Source organism: Phalacrocorax carbo, chromosome 12 (genome assembly GCF_963921805.1).
Source record: "Phalacrocorax carbo chromosome 12, bPhaCar2.1, whole genome shotgun sequence".
Lineage (NCBI taxonomy): Eukaryota > Metazoa > Chordata > Aves > Suliformes > Phalacrocoracidae > Phalacrocorax > Phalacrocorax carbo.
Window position 1 is genome coordinate 2,575,544 of NC_087524.1, and position 21,496 is coordinate 2,597,039.

The following is a 21,496-nucleotide window of genomic DNA, read 5'->3' on the forward strand; positions in this document are numbered from 1 at the left end:
CTTATACTAAGTACTTTCTTTGGAGTAACATCCTCAAATTCCCTTGGTTCCCAGATGTCTGGAGTTCACCATCTCTATCACTACAGCCATAGTAGCACAGGGTCCAGGCCAGGCTGCAAGACCTGCTTGGAACACTCGGTAAAACCCACAGGGACCCTGCCCACACCAATGCGATAGTGCTACCTCTGCTCGCTCTCCTCAGCTAAAAAGCCTAAGGCTAGCTTAGGCGCGGCTGCATGAGCTGCTACACCTTCTGTTTCATTTGTCTTAGTCGCTGTGTGGAAGCTGTTTAGCAACTCTCTCTGCAGATGGAGCTGCATTCCAACAGAACTGTATTTCTCTCATCTGGGACGCACGAGTGCATTTGCATGCCGTATTAGGGCAGCTCTGGAAATACAAGAATAGGTTACCCATGCTAGACTTACCTCTCTGAAATGTTACTGATTATATCCTTACAGTCTTGTCCAGCCAGCTGACCTTGCAGAGGGTGATCATGTGTACTTTCTGGATCCTGCAGGTTTAAAATAAGAAAAAGCTGTGAAAAATCAGTGTGCAGAAATATCAAGATTATAGTGACTTTCATCGATAGTCTGTCTTGTACCTAAAAAAATGTCTCCTTCACTCAAGAAGGAAAGTATATAACTTTGACTCAGCATTGCACGGTCAGCTGTATTTGTGAGTTCCATAACAGTAAGGTTTTCAGACACCTCTACAATGTAGTATGCATGACTAAACTTTGGAAAGGTTCATATTAGTTATATCCTCTCTGATCTCATAAAGAAAACGCAACCACAGGAATCCTGAGTCACACTCTACCCTTCACTTCCCAGCTCTCGGCAGCAGAAAGCACCAGCACCTGAGATGGACTTGTTGGTAATATTTTCCTTTTTTTTCTCTCAGACACAGTGATGCCGGCTGTTAGATGCAGGGCGTAGCTGCTCTGCAAAGTTTTTCAAGCACTCAACTAACAGAAGGCAGACCCTTGATTGCCCTCCATACACAGTAGGAGTAATAGTAATGGTGTCTGGTTTTTGTCCTAGGAAATGATAGCTGGGTCCTGCATTTAAATAATGATGCAGGACACCTGCCATTAGTATGAGGAAGTGGCTTCTTCTCAGCTCTAACACTTGACAGATCATTATTTAAATTTTGGTTCAGAGTGGTGTTTCTTCTTCTTTCCCTGCTTAATATTCCATGTGGACTTAGAAAGCACCCTGGCATGTTACACAGTGTAAACTACTGAATGCCCCACAGAATCTTAATGGTAGCTGCTGCTTATAACTTATTTTCTTACTTTTGTGCTTGTATTTCCCCATTAGAATAGGGGAATTCATTGCTGACTATTCAACAATGAATTCATTTACCCGGTTTCTGCACCTACTGACTACACTGATCTGAGAACGCTATATGGATTTTTGTGTTCTATTTGCCAAGGGAAGGTATTTTACTGCTGCTTTTTTTTGCCTCTGTTTTTTTTCAGTAGCATGTAATTTTCAAAGCCTATATCTTTGGAGTAGATGGCAGCTGTGCTCTATAAAGTCAAGCATAAATAGTTTCTATTCATAGGACACAGCTAAAGGCAAGCTGGAAAAAATGAAGAGAGAGAAGCAATTCAGTAAAAAATTTTAGCATGTGCTTAAAGGTAGGCATGCGCTGTGCTGTGCTGACTTAACCACATGATGAAAAACTGAGAGTGTGCCTTAATACCTTGCTAACTCAGGTGTCTAATAAGGCACCTGTAACCTTAGTACTATCTACAACTTCTCATGGATATTATTTCTTGGGTGTACTTTGTCGGGTCTTAGACATGACCTTGTTTTGACATTACATTTCACCAATCTCTAACAGTTCAGTCCCAACACCCATTCCAACAGTGTGCTTAAAACTTCCTCAAACAAGCTCCTCTTCAAGGTTTTCTCAGCTTATTCAAGTCAAGGATTTCTTCCATTTTCCTTTTTCTAGTGTCATTATATTGGTTGAGGCAGGGTTTGGTTTTTTAATTTGTTCTGGGAGATAAGATGATCTATATTTATCACATTTTCTGAAGGGGAGTTTTAGAGTTATAAACTTAGAAATAATGCTGTAAAATTTAATGTGGAATGTCTTGCAGGACTTACTAAGATTCAAAAACCTAACCACATTTGAAGAAGTTTGAGTGCCTTGGAGTTATGACTATTAATGGAAGACAGTTGAATAGAAATCTTTTAAAATATATTGTTTTAAAATACTGGAGGAATGGTAAAATTAATAAATCATTCATTCCAATATGATAAAGCACAAGAACTAGACTTGCGTATGCAACCTTCCTTCCCCCCACCCTTTTAGCATATATATGTTATACTAATCATATGCTCTTATCTCAGTGGACTCCCCTGACTCATTCAGGTGTTAGCAGTTGCAGTCATTGCAGCACACTTCCCTCACAGTAATCTTTTTTTCATTAAGAAGGTGTGGTTCTTGCCTGCATTGCAGCAAACCCATTTTGTCAACAAACATACGAGTTGCCTGGTAATGCCTAGAAGCCTGATTCAGATTTTACCTTGGTGCACATCTGGTTGGATTCTTCTTCCTTGAAAGTGAGAACAGGCTGAGCTCGCAGGCTTCCCCCGGCACCTGAATACCAGAAAACAAAAAGTAAAATGCCTATAAAGCATGAAAATATGGATCCATTTCTCCTGTGCCACCCACACCAGAGGACTTTGATCTTGGAAGAGGCACTGATATATGGTGCCAGAAACTGGCATGGAATATCCCTTTCAGGGATGCTCTGGGGGGGTTAGTACAGCACAAAGACCGTGTATCACCCCTGAAGAAGCCAGCGTAATTCAGGGTGCCAGAACATACATTAAGTAGGCCCCTGTATCAATAGCAGTTATGAAGAACCTGAAAGAGAATTTAAATCTGCCCTCTCTAACCCAGCCCATTCCTTTACAGTGCTAAGGGACAAATACCACAGATTAACTTTGGTGCCAGTGATTCTATAATACCATTGGGTTTTGCTGGTCAAGGAAAACAGTTTAAACTTTCCAGCAGTGTCATGTGAGATGCAAACAAATGTCGCCACAGCTAGTTCCTTGAATTTACAGAGCTGGAGAAAAGGCTAGTCTTACTGAAATGAATGGGAATATTTCTGCAGCTGTTAATAGGGCAAGAGTTTCAATCAGCCTTTTTATAACTGGCCGTCCTTCCACCTTTTTTGCATCATTAACCCCCAAAATTAAACTAGAATAGAGATGGGGCAGTGAACATCCTCCTTCCAGGCCAATGCCAGCATAGTTTTCTCACTCTTAGGGGAAAGCTTTGCTCCTGACACACACAGGGTAGCTTCCAGTAAGTGTAGGAGTGTCCAGTGCTTACGACACAGGCTAGGAGTTCAGGAGGATTAGGTTCAGTCTAATAGAAACTGAAAAAATCAAGATTCTTAAACCCTAGAAGCATCTACTGCCTAACAGCAAAATTGCCTAAAATACCTATGCAGGTAAGTTTGCATCAGTAAAGCTGACTAGATGCATAAATGTTTGCTATAAAATATGTCCGAAACCCACAGCCAGCAATGCATCTCTCCCTAGTCAGCTGGGGAGAAAGCAAATAGTAATGGCAGAAGCTTCTTGCCTGAGAAGATCGGAAACAAGGCCTCCAACGTGTAACCAGCAGGCCAGAAAGTATATTACCGAGCAGTTCTGTATTCTCACTGAAGTTTCTCTGGGTTATGGGAAACATTTCAGTGTTCAGAGAAAGAGGAAGCTGAGGAATAGAAACCCATAATCCTTCTTCCCCTCCCAGCTCTAATTAGAATTTAAATTTTGAGTATTTAGTAGAGCAGAGCCTGCAGCACAAGTTTCCTCCATTTGAGTTAGTCAGCTTTCTAAGTACTGCCTTATGCAGGAGGGTGTGCTCTCTAATTAATAGCCATCAACCTGGGAGCAGAGGCTTCTCGATTTGAACGTCAACAAGCACAGAAGGGAGAGGAGCTCTCTGCTGGGAAGAACAGGAGGTGTAGTGCTTCCAAGAGATAAGGTAGGAATGCTGGGATGTGAAACTTGTGGGAAAGGTGTTTTAGCAGCTGGGGCAGTAATTGGCTGTGATGCCATTAGTGAGTTGTATGAAACTGGGTAAAATCAGCACAGACCAGGAACCTTTATGACTTAGAAACATAAGCTGAGTTATAGCATCTTTGAGGGTCTTACAGCTTTGTTTCCACTATTACCAGACTTAAAAAATAAAACACCCCAAAACAAACAAACAAAAAAAACCAAACCAAACAAAAATAGCACACTGGGCTATTCCTTCCCTGTGGTCCGATGTCTTGAGTAGCTTAGCCAGAGCTGCAGGTCAGGGTTAAGAATGCATTTGTATCTACGGCTATGGAGCAGGAGTAAATGTAAAGTTAAAAATACTGAGTTGTTTTGCTAATAGGAAAGTTGAATTCAGGCAACACATAATCCCACTTCTGTCATGTACTGCGTGGATGTGGCTGCTTACCGGGCTCTGCTTTTGTGGTTGAGGGGGGAGCTGTACTGTTACTCTGAGTGCCTGAATAAGCCCAATGCAAAGCCGTGCTTCGGCAGACGGTGAGTTGAACAGTGCCTTGAGCCTTGCGCAGCAGATCTATAACTGTTTGGCGCGGCAGACCAGACACGAAAGTCTCATTCACCTGAAAAACACAATGATATGTACCTCCAGATTCCTGTAACAGAAAGGATTTTTTTAATCACTTATCCTATTATTCAGCAATCTTTATGTAACTTCTTTGCACTTCATGTGTCCTCATCCCCTCCCATTTTAGTAACTTGCTTGATTCTCTCCTTTCTACATCTTTTTACCATGGTTGTCAGTAGCACACCATGAAAGTATAGTCTGCATCTCTTCTGAGACACTAAGAGGGTGTTGTTTTCCCTACTCTTCAGAAAGAATATGGAGGAGAGATGGAAGTAAATGAAAAATAGAGAAGCAAAAAAAAATATTTAAACTCCTGGAGGGGGAACAAAAAGTAATTTGGGATTAAAACAAAAGATTTATGTTAAAAGGTCATTAAGATACTAAAGTTTTAAATAGCGATTTAAAAGCTTTAATACCCATGCTTTCTGCTTGTCTTTGTAATGCCTAACTGGCACCGATGACACGTTCCTCACAGCATTCTCCTGGTTAGCTGTTACAGGCACTCTTGGTCAGTTAACTCTTGTTTCCCTGATTTTTTTCCATGTGTGATCCTCGCTACTGTCATCCAGCTACACTATGGAGTAGTTACACTCCGCCGCTTGCCCGGCTGTCCTGGGTCCGCTCCTCTGCCGGGGTGTGCGACAGTCACCTTCCAGCCGTAGAGAAGCCCAGCCCCCCAGGATGCGGAACTAGGCAGAGCGGGGGGCAGGAGCGCCCTCTGAGCCCCAGGAGCCAAGGGACACCCTCTTCTACATGTCACTATGCTGAGCAGCCCCAGATTTCCAACCTGCGCGACCTTTCTACTGAATAGAATGCTCGTTATAGAGTAACTAGAGAAATGTAGGCCAAAACAATGAAGAACAAGCCTTACCTTAAGTAGGACATCGCCAACTTGAAGCCTCCCATCTAGATCTGCAATGCTGTCGGGGCTGATGGCTTTTATTAGGATAGCTCTGCCATTTCTTCCACCTACCAGTGCAAAGCCTAGGCTTCCATTTTCTGCTTTTTCCAGCTCGATCTTAATAATGAAGTCCTACAATAGAAGAGGATGCAGACCAAAGTGGAGTTTATTCACGGCTGTGTTTTGCTTGCATTTTTAATACTAAAGAATCCCGTTATGCTTCACAGCCCTCACTGGTTGATGTAGATTATGGGATATATCCTTCTCTTGAATAAGTGTATAGAGCTTCCAGTGATTAACACAGGACCTGCATGTGTGTATCAGAATGAAAACAGGGCATACTTATTTCCATAATCTTTTTTTAATAATTGCTGGAGGGGAAAATAACTTCTTCAGAGCAAGGAAGCATTACTTTTGTAATCCTTCTATAATCTATCAAATACATCTCCTTCACTGACAAACAAGTCACCCTCATCTCCAGCATGGCAGTAACATAGTGCATACATACAATCTCCACTCTTTTATTGTTCTATGATGAAAATCTTAACCTTGCGATCCCAACCTACTCATCTGTTTGGCTTTAGCGCTTCGTTCAGTTTTAAAATCGGCTGCTTTTTTAGGATCAAGTCTTATGTCAGAAATAGCAGCAACCTCGAAATGTTTATGACTTGCAGCATGACTAGTCCCAATGTTGCAAATACCATTCTCAGAAATTATTTTAGCAAGTTGAACAGATCAACCATCATGGATTAAATGGTGCGGAAGAAGCAGTAATAGTGATGACTTAATCAAAAGTGAGAAAACTGTTCCAATTTTTCTGCCAGGTTGGAGGTCTAATTTTAACAAGAGACAGCTCTTTTTTTTGCAAACCACAATCAAGAGCAAACGAGTAAATCTATTTACAGGAAATACCAGTCCTAATGTGGGTAATTTCGATTCCAAGTAACATTACTTTCCATAGGTTCGCACAAACAGAAGTGACGTTTGCACTTAGAAGAATTTTGAAGCATTGTGTGTTGAGCACGGAAATTACTACTTTTTTCGAAGAACACACCTATGTATTTTCGGAATTCATAATTTCAAAAATGACATTACTCTGGCCAAATTCAAACTGTTACGGCTCGTGTCAATGCTGCGTAATACTCCAAAGGTTTGGAGTAATTTTAGCCTCTCTTCAAATGCCCCACCCGAGAATTCAGAATGAAGCAGGTTAAGCTCAGGTTACAAAGGGTGTTGTGGGAAACGTTTCAGTTACAAATCCACAGATTTTCCCCAGCACCCCACGCTGTGACATTCTGTGTCTTTCTCCTGCGCTACTTTCTTTCTAAGCTTACAAAGCTGGTAAGAGTACTACGAAAACCTAATGGAGGGGCTACATGGTACGAGCTGTGCTTATATTGCCAAGCTGATGAAACAGTGATATTATACGTTGAAAACCAGCAATAGAAGGGTCTGATCCCAGGAAGTGCTCAGTGTGTTCTAGTTCATGAATGCTGAAGCAATTCAACACTTCACAGGACACTCTCCAAATGCATTATATTCACGTTTTCAAAGAAACTGGATAGGAAGCAAATACATTAAGTACGCTATTGAAAAACTCTCACTCCATACAGCTTACTTCACTTGATGGACTGTCTCACACTTGATAAAACTGTCTCTTACCTTACGTTCTGGAGAATCAGGAGTGTTTTGCTGAGCACCATGTTTTGTTTCCTCCAAATGTTTCTCTGTGAAAAAGCAGGACCCATTTTCACACAGTTGTACTGGTAAAATGTTCTATAGCGTAACACTCAATCATATTCAGGGACACAATAAAACATATTTATATTTGACATGTAAAATTCCTGTGGGCTTACATTCCTGAACTGTGAACTGAGCCTTCTGCCAGTTATCCCTGCAGACTTTTTACCTCCCACTGAGCAGGTTCCAAAACAGTCTTTAAAAGCTGCATGTTACGGGGTCGGAGACACCCGACGGACAACAGGGAATGTGCACATGTTCTGCAAAATGCTGAGGGAGGCAGTTTTGTTTAGGAAGAGCGAATCTTTCCCAGGTGCTGCCAGTGCCACCTTACAGGCTTATTTTCTTTCAAAGAGAGGGCACCAAATTTTTCAAACCCCTACAGAAAAATGCCAAGTTCCTTACCATGTTGATGCAGCAGATGCTGTTCTTGGGAATTCAGGTTTTCATTTGAGAAAGAAATATTGGCTTTCTCTGTCTCAGCAGATGGCCCTAAAAGCATATACGTAGATTTGTTCTGACAGGCCTCCTGCTAACCTTCGTATACACACAGGGATGTACGCTCTGTGCTTAGATTATTAAACAAAGCATCGATATCCAATATTGATACTGTATGAGGCAGTTTGAGACACTTACTACTGCATGATTAAGTTTGCCAATTTGCACAGTGATAGAAACGATTCTGTCATGAATTGCAGAGACGTTGCATCTCAGTCATCGCTATTTTTAAGATTGTAACAACAGTCAGAGATCAGACTGAGTCATTCTAGACGTGTGGCAATGATCAGGCAGAGGAAGAGGCAGGGTGTGTTCGTGTCTGCAGAGGTGGAGGTGTAAGGGGACAATGCACACTTCTTGATGCTCCCATCCCTACACACCCACCCCCAGTTTTGGGTTTTGCTTTGTCATATCTTGGTGATTTTAGTTGTCTTCCACAAAGCAGCCTTACCGTGGGAATTACAGAAAGTGATGAGTGTTCCCTTGTTAAAAAAAAACAAACCAAAAAACTCCATGTTGCATTTGCAATTTTAGTCTGAATTTTTGTAACTGAGAGCCTATAAAATGAAGGCTTGCTTCCTTAATAGCAGATTATTATAGATTTATCTATAAATTTATCAGAGATGATAGCAAATAGAACACCAAATACCAAATTGCTATAGATTTTTTTTTTAAGTGTCTTATAAAAGGGAATAATCTATAAAAGAGGCAGGTAACTGCACCATTGTAGAGTTCATAAATCTGTATCTGAGGAGGATCAGATCTGGTAACCTATTTTGAAGGTGTCTTGAGAAATCTTGGAATCTGCAAAGCTCATGGAGCAAGGGCGTGCAAGCAAGGACCTACCAGGACATGCATTTGCTATGCTTCAGTTACACCACAGTAACCGAGAGTACGCATAACTTTGCCTCTTGTAGTAAATTCAGAGCAGCTTGTTCTTCGATAAGTGAAATAAGCTGCTCCAGTTTATAAAAAGAAACACATGGCTGGTTGTTGTAGAGTAGGAAATCTGCAACTAGCTTGACTTGGAATAATTTCCTCAGGTAGCCACGTGCCAGTATGCAGATGAGCGTAGGCGTATGAGCAATTCTAATCCAGGGTTACTTTTCCAGATCATCTTTGCATGATTAAAAAAAATTTGTATGTCCAGTCAGGCAAATGAAACTGTGAGTTAGGCCTGACTTAACCCTTCAGCCAAACGTACGCAGGAAAGCATTGCTTGCAAAGGTACCGCGCTTTCTGCACGGGCACAGACGTGGTACCTATCCTTCCACCTGATGGTGCAGACGCAGCCTCCGCTTGCCGAGACTCCTCCTGCTAGAGCAATTCTGGTCAAGGCTCTGTAGTGCGGATGATTACTGAAATTTTGTGTTATAGCATTAATTATCATCTCCTTATAGGAGTGCTCTTATGTTAACTAAGGCATGTTGGTGCTGCCTTTTTCTGATTTTCTATAGATTTACTGATAACAGTTTAAAAAGTTGGTCTAGATGATGTAGTGGCTCATTTTAAAAGAGTGCTGGAGAACCCCCGAGAAAGTAGTTTCAATCAGATGTTGAAATACAACCACACAAAATGCCCATTTAATAAAAACAAATTAAAAAAAATAGAAACTGACTATGCAAGATGCAATTAAAAAAAATTTCACAGAGAGCTATACATTTTATTTCTGTCTTTAAAGAGCTACCAAATTTTCTTCAGACCCTTAGAATGGTTGTAAAAGAAATACTGAATGCCAAGCTACAATTTGTTAATAACTTTTAAAATGCAATTAATCAATACCTTATGCTTATTCCCAAAATAAAAAGCACGGTTGGAACTAAAACCCCAAAATATTAGCCTTACTTACTATTTTCCTGCTCTATAGGAACCACTGGATTGCCATTTCTGGGGGCAGAAAAGGTGAAATATGTGAGCCATTAAGAGCTGCATGCTTTGTAAAGCACCTATTAAAAATATTTTTAGAAAGTCACTTGTCTAAATTGTAGTTCTACTTCTATAATTTTGTTAATGGTGCTTTCCTAAAGAGCATTTTTATCACTGTATAAAATATTTGACTGTATTTAACAGCAGTGAAACATTTTATTTAAATGGGTTGGGGAAAGAACGACCGTGTCAAACCATCTGTCCCAATACAGAACTGCTGTGTGGTACGTTTTGAATCCAGCTTTGCTTCCCCCTCTATAAAGTGGGAATGATCTTTTGTAATTTCCTTTACCCTACTTGTGTTTGTCTCCTTCGACTGTAAATTCTTATGACCAGGGTGTGCTGCCTGCTAACTGCTTGTACAGCAAGAAGTGTAATGAGGCTGCAGTTTCTTCATCTGCTGGCCCAGCGCAAGTTAATACAACATTGATAAACGGTTGAAGGACATTAAGACAGCTGTGACACACACTGTTGCTAACGCTGTCATTGCTAACTTAGTCATTCCCATACTTTTGGGTTACTATTTGACTGTTCCTCTGACATCTTTGGAAGCTATTCATTTATCGGTCCAGGACCTCTGCTGGTGCTCTGTCAGAGTGTAGAACACAATAAATCTGACGTGCAGCCAAGACCTGATGAGGAAAAGTCTTAACCTGATGCAGATGAAATGCTGCAGTTTTGATGCCTTTCTAAAAACATTTGGCTGTTGGAAGTAACTCAGAGTTTCCCATCAGAGGCAGTTTTTTGCCTGTAGCTGTGATTCTGGGAACGTATGGAGAAGGTTGGCACTAGTGGTGGAAATATAAAGATTTTCCCTGGAGAACAGGATATCTGAAAGTGGTGGCCAGCCTCACAGTTAGAAGATTCACATTTGTGTTTGGATGATGAAGTTTGAAGAGTTCTCATCTGTGTTGTACCAGTCTACTCCTACTCACTGGGTTAGCTGTAATTACAAGGAGCTAAGATATCTTATGGACGTTATGTACCAGGCTGCAATGTTCAGACCTTTGAGGTAAAGCATTTTTCTTGTAGTTTGTCTTGTTTTTATTGTTTGACTTGTTGATGTAGAATTTGGAAACCTGCTTTTAACATTAGGATTGAGATTGAGTGTGTTCAGATTTACCTTGTCAGCTCAGATTTACCTTGTGGCTTTGATTTGGACATTCTGGGTGGCAGCTTCACACACTCTCACTGCATCATCCAGGCTAATGCCCTCAGTCCACAGTCCACAGATGTAAACAATCTGATCTCGTGGCTGCAAACTGCCTTCCACACTGGCAGGAGAGCCAGGCACTATCTCTAGCACATAAATACCTTGTAACTTGCTTCCAGCTCCTCCTGTCAGCTTCAAGCCTAGAATAACGCAGAGAAAGCATCCTTTGTGGCAGCGTGTTTTGAATTTCACTGTCACTGACACACAGCCTAATGGAATAGGTGTGAGCCACTGAAAGACAGGCTGAACAAATCACCCACATTATAAACAACAGTCTTGCCCCAGTGAGATGGGGTATGAGAGCCAGACTGGGAGAGTGAAATGCAGTTAGATGGTAAAAAGGTATGGAGAAAACTTAAATGGTATTCTTCATCTCTATGCTTCAGCTTTCCCATAGTGCTTTATTTCACCTGATGTTGAATAGTCATTTGAGTACGACACTGAGCTGCAAGTCCTTCATCACCAGAGTGCCTAAGTGCCTTGCGGTCTTTAAAGTGACATAGGGAACGGAGGCGTTTGACAACTGAGGAGATGGGGTGCAGTGCAAAACAGAATTGTGCGGTGGTATTCAAGCAATCTCCAAACAAGCTATTTTCTGAACTGGAAACAAGATGCTGTACCTGAGCAAATACAGCTGTACTGTTTCCTGGGTCTACAGGTTTATCTGTGTGCAGTACTCACCACATTCTGCAGAAATACCAAGACAGACCGTGGGGATTTCATTTATCACTTGTTTTGCACAGTGTAGATAAAGCCTTGTGTCTGTGGTGAATCAAGGATTTGAGCGGAGGTTTTTTGAATAGCAAAAATTGCCCTAACCAGTGGCTCATCCTTCTTAAACTTTGCCTGTTTTTTTCCTTCCTTTTTTTTTTTTTTCTTTCCCTCCAAATAGATCTTTACATATCTCAACAGGTAGTAGACATTATTATCTAACTACCAACAACTTCTCCATATCAGTAACAATATGGGACTGGACATCTGCCAGAAGCTTCAGCTGACAGGATGATAAAACAAAGATAATTTTTCCAACTATCTTTGTTGGTCTAATAAAGAGATATTAGTCTTGCTGAAAATAAAGCTCTCCCTTTCTCAGTCGTGGGTGATGGAGGAGAGCATAAAGGTGTCAAGGTCACTCAGGATCATACTGATCAAAGACCACAGTTGCTTATGATTACCTTACGATTGCTGCAATCCCTGTGCAAAATAGCATGCATAGTGTTTACCACACACCTAGCTGTCCATTGGCACCTTTTGTGAGAGTAATTTCGGGAATCTCATCTGGCCTAACAGAAGGATGCGGGTCACTGTCAGCACGACCAACCACAAGGTGCAGATCAGGAGGAGAGCTCTGCAGTAAAGTCAGGGCTTCATTGCATGGTAAAGGTGTGACATCAATTCCATTCACCTAAATGACAAACCGGTAGAATGATGTCACGGATCTCATTGACCATCACGTACTTCTCCCTCCACTCTAAATTTTGTATACAAACTTAAATTAGTTTTCACTTTCTTGTTACTGCTTTGCTGCGGTATTTAATGTCAGTGAATGCAACAGTGAAGATTGTAGTAAGATTTATTTTTTGAACTTTTTTTTTTCTGAATGCAGAGTTTTCATAAAAATAGCTGTTTTTTTTCCTTGAAACTCAAGGTCTTGTAGCAAAAAGAAAAAAACCAAGGAAGGCAGCCTAATGCAAGACAGTGAAGATGAACCAGGCTGAAAAGCAGCTTTATTCATACATTACAAAGGACATAACTCCTGCATCCTTTGTATGACACTTATCCTGTTACATTAATTCAGTTTGTGTCATTTAATTGAGAAAGCATTTAATGTCTCAGTTGTCTTGCATTGCTGCTAGATGATTCATGTTATCTGCCTGGTCATACAATCTATTCAGTCTGAAATTTGGCCTACTGAAGTCAGCAGAATTGCATTTATTATAGGATCCGTTTGTACTTGCATGCCTAAATATGAGATAAACTGGACCCTACGGAAGGAAGAATACCAAAGCTAAATGACATTCATCTGCAAATATTCTCTCCTCTGTATAAACTCAAAGGATTACTGTACCATAATGATCCTGTCTCCCCTTCTTAGTCTTCCATCAGACAGGGCAGGCTCATTCAAGATTTCATCAACATACAGGCAGTTATCCACTTTGTTAAGCACTACAGAGAATCCATAACTGTTGTTCTCTGACTTTTTCAAAGTCACGAAGATCTCCACTTCCTATTAAAATAAGCACAAGATAGGTTCGATGTAGGCTTTTTTTGTTGCTTCATTAACATTTTCCATTACGTTTTATATACAGATAGGAATCAGATCCTCAGATGGTATAAATAAGACCATACATAAGGGTTTCTCTGATCTGTCATTGCCTTATTCCAGAATTAATTTTACTTCTTTTTACCTAATGCAGCTTCATGGTGATTGATTGATAGGGCCTAATAAGGCAGAGAATTCCAACCGGGACTGGAATTTTGGCATTTGAAATGTGTAAAGAAAGGCTTGGAGCACTGTGAGCCGACACGCTTTGCTATAGTAGGGTGCAGAGGTTATTGCTATTGCTGTCCCACTGAAGGAAATGGCTGGACCCAAATTTTGTCCTCGGTGCTCTCAAATTAGTAGGAATTCAGAGCTCATTAGTGTCAGCAGGAATGCAAGTTGTTCAGCATTTGGCAGGACTGAGCCCTGTATTTTGAATAGTAATTAGCACAAGGATCATACTTGCTTATCGGGACGTTACAGTAGTATCATGTAACAAAGTGATTTTCCACATGGGTTTAAAACACTACACAAAAAACCCCAAGTAGCTGACTCCAATTAATTTTAGAGGCTACTAGAGGGCTCTTAGGCCTTTGTACACTGGGAATAATACTGCATAATGCTGGAAAGTTGAAGAAATAGTAAGATGGCAAGAACAAGGAGATGGCCTTAAGGGAAGGCCGTCCCTTAAGGCCATCCATTTCCCTGCTCTGGGTCTCCAGAGGTCCCTTCCAACCCCTACCATTCTGTGATTCTGTGAAGTGGTAAAGGATTCTGGAGAGCTGGAGAGGAAGGTCTGCTTTACTTGACAGTTGTAGACATTCAGGAAAGTGAAAAAAGCCATGCAGAAATAGCATAGATAATGACTTACAATTAATGTTTAAGGATTTTGCATTCTTAAAGTTGTTTCTTTTCCCCTTGTCATATTCTACCTGTTAATAATCTGGCGCCGATCACATACCCTAGTGTCATCTTCCTTTTCTTCCTTCTCTTCATCTAGTTCCTCCAAGTCTTCCCAGTCATTGTCACTGTCATGTGGCTCTCTAGCAGGCAGGGAAGATGAGAAAGGACCACAAACACGTGGTTGTGGGGTCGCCATGGCTGTGGAGAGTGTTTCGGAGCTTCCTCCCCGTGAAAGTGAGGTCACAGATGATGAGCTGATAGTGAGATACTCTTCATCAATAGGGGTTAGAGAGAGAGTTTCAGGCATACATTTTGTGTTCGATAGGTCATCATCACTCTTATTAAATATGTGGCTGGAAAATAAAAAGATTGCAGTGCTGGGGTTTTCCTCCATATGCTTTATTAGATGGCCACCGAAGAGCCTACTGCTTATACACAACCTTATTTAATTTTAACTGCAGTACTAGTTATGGTATTAGATTGCTGTCTGGTTCCTCCAGTGTTACTATAAAAATAAGTAAGTAATCAATATTTTGCAAAGCTAGTTAAAAGATTAAAAAGCTTTCAGAATTTGAAAACAGCCTTTGCAAAATATTGCATTTTTTAAGGCATTAATTAATACTTTGGTTGCCTCTTGAAAAGAATAATTGGACAATTCCTACACCATTAATTATTTCATCTGCCATAAACAACTTATCTGGCAAGCGGTATGCACATTATGATACTACTACAATTTTCATATTTGTGTTTTTCTTGAAAAAGGAATGCCAGCCGCATTCCTGGCTCCTGCAGGTCTTTCCTTGGTAACTAAAGCACAGACCAGAAGCGTGAAATATTAAATGATTCTTGTCGCTCCGTAAAAAACACAAGTCCTGACTTCTTTTTGTAAGCCTGCTTTTATTCTTGTGCTTGCCTTGAAGCATGAGTTGTCCTACAGCAATCAATGGATTTGTTCCATTACTTGAATTAAAATTATTATCGATTTTATTCTGCTATATTGGAGCATTCAGCACACTTAATGTTCAAGCCCAGACTGTAATCATATGTGTTGTGTTCAATATTGTTTTGGCTGTTGTCATTAATGAACGCTAACAGACTTCTATAGCATTGTCTCCCATTAAACTTACCATTAAAGCTAATAGAAATGCTTGAAACACATTTTTTTTCTGAAGTGTGTGTTTTCTTCATATCAACCTTTATTGAAATATTGCTAAACGTCTTTCATCTTAAACAGACTTCAAATGGCATAGCTTTTATTAACGCTTCACGGAGCAAAGACGCCATGTCATTTCATATATAACAGTCGCCTAGGACCTTTCGCTCTCTGATCAAACTGAACTGTCTGCCATCTCCCAAGCAAACATCTACAACTAAAAGGAAAACAAATTGTGTGTCTTGCGTCAAATCATAGAAGATCCCCAGTGTTAAGCTCTTGTTTCAAAAGTTGTCTATAGTCAGAATGAAAATATAAAGCGAAGTAGCAAAATAGGCATTTTGGCTGGTTATGGCTAGTAGCCTTCGATGGCATCTTTGAAATACTGACGAAAATAAGAAAAACTCATAGGCTTATGCTGTATGCCCTCAGTGAGGGAAGAAATCTAGTCTGGTAGCTTATATCTGTGCAGGGAGGAAACGAGAATTTGGCATCTCCAGTAGCACGGCAAAGCTGCGAATGAAGCTGACAGTTTGTGCTTTAGTAGCTGGACAACAGATATTTACAGTACTGTGGGAGAAGACAGGGGTAATTACAAGAAATGTTTAAGGAGAACAGCAAATGCAATCTGCTCCTTTCTTTTGGGGACAGGAAAGAAAAGAGTAAGTTCAATGAACACTGGTCAAGGTGGGTGTCATAGACGCTGTCACATGCTAGTGGAGTGCTGACTGACCTTCGAAGGGTATGAAAGGTGTTTGCCGGAGCTGCACAGGCTCAAAGCAATGAGCCAGCAGTGGCTTAATCGCAGCACAGCTTCGAGTCCATCTCTACATCACCATGGGAAATAACATGAGTCTTGGTCTTGCAGGCTCATACAACGAGCTCCACTGACATGCTCGGCTTTCTTTTGGAGCCTTGTGACCCCTACTATGGGTTAATGGTTTTCAAAGCAGCTGTTTCAAAGATTCTTATTGGTGGCAATGAGAAGAATGAAAGGAATTTTCTGTGTGAAACCCCGAGCAGGGAACTTTTAAAATTCATATCAGAAGATTTCTATGTTTGCATGAAAAGATTTGAGCAATCTGAAGAAAGAGATTTCTTCATTAACTAAAAGGGATTCCTTCATTAGTGACTATGTCCTTCTGGGGTTTTTAACACGTTTTTAGCTGGAAGTCTCATTTAAACTGAGATTATATTTAAAATACTGTTTAAAACACATACTGTCTTAAACTGCTCTGGCAGCCTTTTGGAAATGCAAAAGCTGAAACTAAATGATAGTAAGAATGTACCAAACAAAAACTTTTATTTCAGAACTTCCTTCTTGGGAAAAATCCCAAACTTTTCTTCGCATTGATATTTTCCCACAAGAAACTTAGTTTTGTTGAAACTATATCTCTTGGCAAATATGTTTGCTACAGACTGTTTGCTTCTGCTGGTTTTATTCTCAGCAGTAGAGAAGCATATATGTAAGCAGGAGCTTCACTCGTGAACGTGAGTGAACCTTCTCCTCTCAAGACAGAGGAGCTAAGAGTGAGTTGCCATTATGGCCCCACTTGACCTGCAGTCAGCTAGTGCTGTGGCTCCCCAGAGACGGGCATCTCTGACCGCCTGTGCTTGACGAATGTCCAGAGTAACATAAGGATTTCAGGCGATTGTCTGGAAAAACAGAAATTAGTTTCTAGATAAAATTACCAAAGTTGTAAGTTAAAGGCCTCTAGAAGGCTATTAACTTGTCTTTCCACCAATCCTTTCTGTTCTGATTAATTTATATTCTTTTGCACTGGGAAAGATGATTAAAATGGAACAGATCGTCTTCTGTGTGCCAGTGTCTGGTGTATCCAAAAGAGTGTAAAAGGAGGCTGAGTCCATTTGCACTGTATTTTATTGTATAGTTCCTCTGGCTCAGGGCTTCTATTGGCTTCTGAAGACTGGAAAATAACTTTTTTTTTTTTCCTTGATCACAGTTTGTCTTCTGAGTTTTTTTTATTTTCTCTGAAAAAATTTGAAATTAAAAGATCATACCATAAGAAATAAATTTTTGGTGCCTCTTTAAGTCAACTCTGAGAAAATTGAAATTAAAAACATGTAATAAATAAGAAAGTCTTTGGTTCCTATTTAAGTCAACAAGAGTCTTGCCACTGATTTCCAACAGCATCCAGCTTCAGCTGAACAGCATAAACAATTACAGTGGTGCAGCACTCGTACAACTGTCTTGCAATGCAGAGTTACGCAAAATTCTAGTAAGACGAGAGTAAGTAGACACAGCAGATTAGGATAGCCAGCACAAGATGGTAAAACAAAATCTTCAGTAATCAGCAGTGATTAGAAGCAGATTGCCCTGTACTTAAACCTAAGCAAACCTCTCAAAATCCTAAGAGCTGAAGGAAAGGCTGCGGAGCAGATTTCATTATTCCTTACCTTTTGGCCCATCCAAATTCACATGGTGAGTAGCAGTTCTGCTTCACTTCATCCTCTAGGGAATGGAGGACTTCAGAACTGGCAGCTTCTTCATGAAACTTCCAAAGATGCTTATAGAATCTTTCCCTGGGAGTTGTAAGTTTCTGTATGAGCTTCTCTTGAAACTCATCTTCCTGCTCTTCATAAGTTGAGCTGTCCTCTTCAGTAGGCTCACAGAAATCTGCTGCCATTGGAGAATCCAGGCAGTCTTCAAGGTCTGGAGAGGTGCTGCCTCCATCACTGGTAGACTGATCCGTACTATTTCCTACCTCTGTATTGCCTGGCATTTCTGCCACAAACTCCTTAACTGGAGATGGTGCTGGAGTCTATCAAAATAACAGAAAGGTTAGTGTAACTCCTTCTTCATCTCCCATCTTTTTTCCTTTAAGAACAAAGTAATTTGGAGAGGCAATATCAATAAGCATCTGAATGTGAAAATATCAAATGGTAGCTGGAAGGGAAGGGAAAAATACAGGGAGGTACTCTCTCACTAAATAACTTCTGGTTTTATGCTCATCTTCCACATTCTTCAGGAGTTCCAGGCAGAAACTACTACACAAGTTCACTTTTCCCAATGAATTCTTTGCTAGAGGTGACCTCTTTTTATTTCTTTTCATATCATGCCTCAACTTTGTGTCTATATTCTCTTCATTGTGTAGAAGTGGCTTCCAGATTTGACTCCTGTGCGACTGACCACAGAAATCAGCCCAGGGCACGTTGCAGGAGAGCAACAGGAGCCAGTTTGTTATCTGGAGACGTCCTGACAACCATTTCTGTCTGCCCGTGGGCAGCACTTAAAAATCCTCATGGACAGGAGCCATGAGTGGGCCGTTACGCGTGGAGCAAGGGTAATGCAAATGCATGTTCGTTATAACAGTACTTGTGTGCGTGTCCATCAGCTGTGTGCAAGAAGCAGGAGTAATAATGCTAGCACACCTAATGGCGCTGGTTTAGTCTCTGCAGTCTCTCCTGCTTGATTTTTTTCTTCTCCCCTCTCCACCCCCACAGATTTCGATAACTATCAATAGGAAACTGAATAACCATTGAAACCATTATTTCATTTATTTCAGTTTATTAAGAGGTAGCCTGGATAGGAAAAGTTCTTTATTTTTCTCTTGCTTTTGGGAATAATACAGCTACCTCACACCCATGAGCTATAATAGCGGCAGCTGAGAATATCTGCGGTTTCTGGCTGAGGATCTAGTAGAGCATTTTTAGCAGCATCACTAGAAGATCTGCTTGGGCATGTGCTGTTTCACTCCAATGACAGCACTGCAATTCAAAAATTGTGAGAGATGATTATCCCAGTACAACACCTGTCAGATTTGTATTATTTTGGTTGCTAAGGAAGAATCAGTTGGACTCCAGAAGTTGAGCTGAACCCAGGAAGGGAAAGTAATGGAATGGAGGACCTTGGAGAAAGGGGAAGGTGGCATTGTTCAAGACTGGATAGAAAATGTAGTAGTGTTTTTCCAGGTTTACAGAAGCAAGTTTACTGGCAGAAGCTTTGCCTTACCAGGGCGCTCTGCTCTATTTCTGGAAGAACACCTTTTGGTGGTCTGCAAAGTAGTAGTGTGACTTCTGGAGGAGCTCCTCGCAGCAAGTGCAGGACATCCTAAGCAGAAAGAAGGAATATTAGATTTCTTACGGAACACAGACTATAGTACAAGTCATTTTACCAACTGGGATGGAGACAATTTTTATTGTGAATGCTAAATTCCTAGTATTAGTGCCTCTGAGCAGTGTGTGTGGGCCAAAATTCACTACTGTATGATTGTCATATAAGTGGACCCTAGTTTTTATGTGAATGTGCATCTAAAGTAAGGTCAGTTCTGTTTACAAACTCGTGTTCCACCAACAGACACATAGGTTTAAATTAACTGTTTTTCTTTTCTTGAAGAAAACAGGATTTTCAGATAAATGCATTCGAAATGCCGATGGCAGGGACACGTCATCAGTCAAGTATATCAGCATAGCCCTGCAGACTGCCAGGGCGACATAACCAAAGGTAGACTTTCACAAAGCCCCTCCTTGACATAACATCTGTTCAGCGGCATTCCTCTTGCAGCTATGGTGGGAGCTGAAATACTTAATCTGGGGGGGGGAATGCTGGAGGCCCTGCCGCCCCCTTACGCAAAGTGAGTAAAAAGGCTGTACATCAGAGAGCAAGACAGTGGTGGAAAAGGACAGGCTCCAGGTCAGAAAACAGCAAATGGGGTACAGTTACACCCCATTAGGTGTCCAGGACTTAGAGCACCTTGTCTTTTGCCCTAGCTATTTATTGACCCAGGTGACCTATCAGTGGGAAGATTGCATGAATTCATCATTTCTGTTTGTTACCAATCTTATCTGTTCAATGCATATTCATTTACAAACCTTAGAGATTTTCATAAGATGAAAAGATTACAATGAAAAAAATAAATCCACATGTAGCTCTTTTTTACCATTTAATTTCTTCATGTGAGTATAGAATTTCTCATTCCAGGTAAAAAAAGTCACACTGGATTTACCTCACCTGGTAGAGAATTGAATGTGGGGCATGGTATTTAGCATGACAATATGAAATCAAAATGTTCCAATTATGCATAACAGCAACAAAGATTTCAACTACTTAACAACTGGTGTGCATCTAACTTTGTGCATCTGTAGTAGAAAGTTATAAATTAAATAGAGGAAGAAATTCTCTGTGAGAACTCTGTTAGGAAGGAAATTCTCCATAAGAATTCTAGAGGAGAATCCTACATAAAAATCAGATTCATTATATGCAAATTCTGACCCCCTCTGGGGATAATTAAGTTTAAATGCAGTTTCATCCCATTGTTTTTATTAATGCGTTACCCTTCGGGAGGCCCAGTGAGAGTACTGGCTGCTACCTGATACAAGAGTCCTTGAACGGGTTTCCCATTCACGGCTAAAATGATGTCTCCGACTTCAATTTCGCCATTCTCCTCAGCCGGCTGCCCTGGAAACAGTCTTTTTATCCTGACAATAGCTCCTCCAAGGTGTTCACAGGCATCTCCTTCCATTTGCAGAACACTAAAGCCAAGGCCTCCAGAATTCTTTGTCAATTTGACTTCAAATGTATTATCTGTTCAAAGCAGGGATTGGAAGAAGAGTGGGAACCGTGACATATGCACCCCCTAAGGAGCTGATGTAAATTATACCCTCAGCAGACCTTTTCCCTGTGTGCTGCAGAGGTAGATCTACTGATACTAATGGCAAAAGAAGGGTTGGTGTTCCTTTAACTTATGCGAGCCCTTGAAATCGCACGAGCTGAATGGGGCGAACTGGATTCTACTCCATCTTGTGCTCACAGACTTTATGCCATCTGGTGCAAGCCCATAAAGGAAGAGGCCTTTTGAACCAACATAAAGAGGTTCAAATGCTATCCTTTTCTGACATCCTTCTCTAACTGTTGGGTAGATCTTACTATTCTGTAGCTGTCTGATGTTAGTTTGGGTCCTGCGCTAACCAGCATAAGCTGGAATCACGACTACTGCTCTTCCCAGACAAGGACAAGGGACCAGCCCTTTCCCAAATACCATACTTGCAGCTGAACCCCATTCTGCTAGGGAACATGTAGAGGAGTAACTGCCCCATGAGAAAGTATGGTTCAGACTTAGTGTTTCTGAGACAGACACGGCATTAATTCATTGGCTAAATTCAGCAGAAGTGGTCTCTGAATCTTCTGCTTTTAAGAACTGAAGTTACGGCCCTGGGGCAGCCGTTCACCCCAGCTCCCTCACTGACGCAGCAGCGCTTGTGCTGGCGCTGCTCTCTTCG

The 21,496-nt window shown here is 40.9% G+C and overlaps 1 protein-coding gene across 1 annotated transcript in view; it reads right to left on the reverse strand.

The window, feature by feature from the left end:
• The window catches only part of FRMPD2 (FERM and PDZ domain containing 2), a 69,345-nt gene that overhangs the window by 12,341 nt on the left and 35,508 nt on the right, over positions 1–21,496 (reverse strand). Inside the window, exons 26-39 of the mRNA XM_064464474.1 lie at positions 20,587–20,801; positions 19,230–19,328; positions 17,675–18,039; positions 14,162–14,357; positions 13,006–13,164; positions 12,168–12,342; positions 10,867–11,077; positions 9,648–9,685; positions 7,706–7,792; positions 7,223–7,287; positions 5,531–5,692; positions 4,483–4,654; positions 2,540–2,613; positions 426–511 (exon numbers count right to left, since the gene is read on the reverse strand). Coding sequence (XP_064320544.1) covers positions 426–511; positions 2,540–2,613; positions 4,483–4,654; positions 5,531–5,692; positions 7,223–7,287; positions 7,706–7,792; positions 9,648–9,685; positions 10,867–11,077; positions 12,168–12,342; positions 13,006–13,164; positions 14,162–14,357; positions 17,675–18,039; positions 19,230–19,328; positions 20,587–20,801 — 2,104 coding nt within the window. The remainder of the gene's footprint in view (positions 1–425; positions 512–2,539; positions 2,614–4,482; positions 4,655–5,530; positions 5,693–7,222; positions 7,288–7,705; positions 7,793–9,647; positions 9,686–10,866; positions 11,078–12,167; positions 12,343–13,005; positions 13,165–14,161; positions 14,358–17,674; positions 18,040–19,229; positions 19,329–20,586; positions 20,802–21,496) is intronic.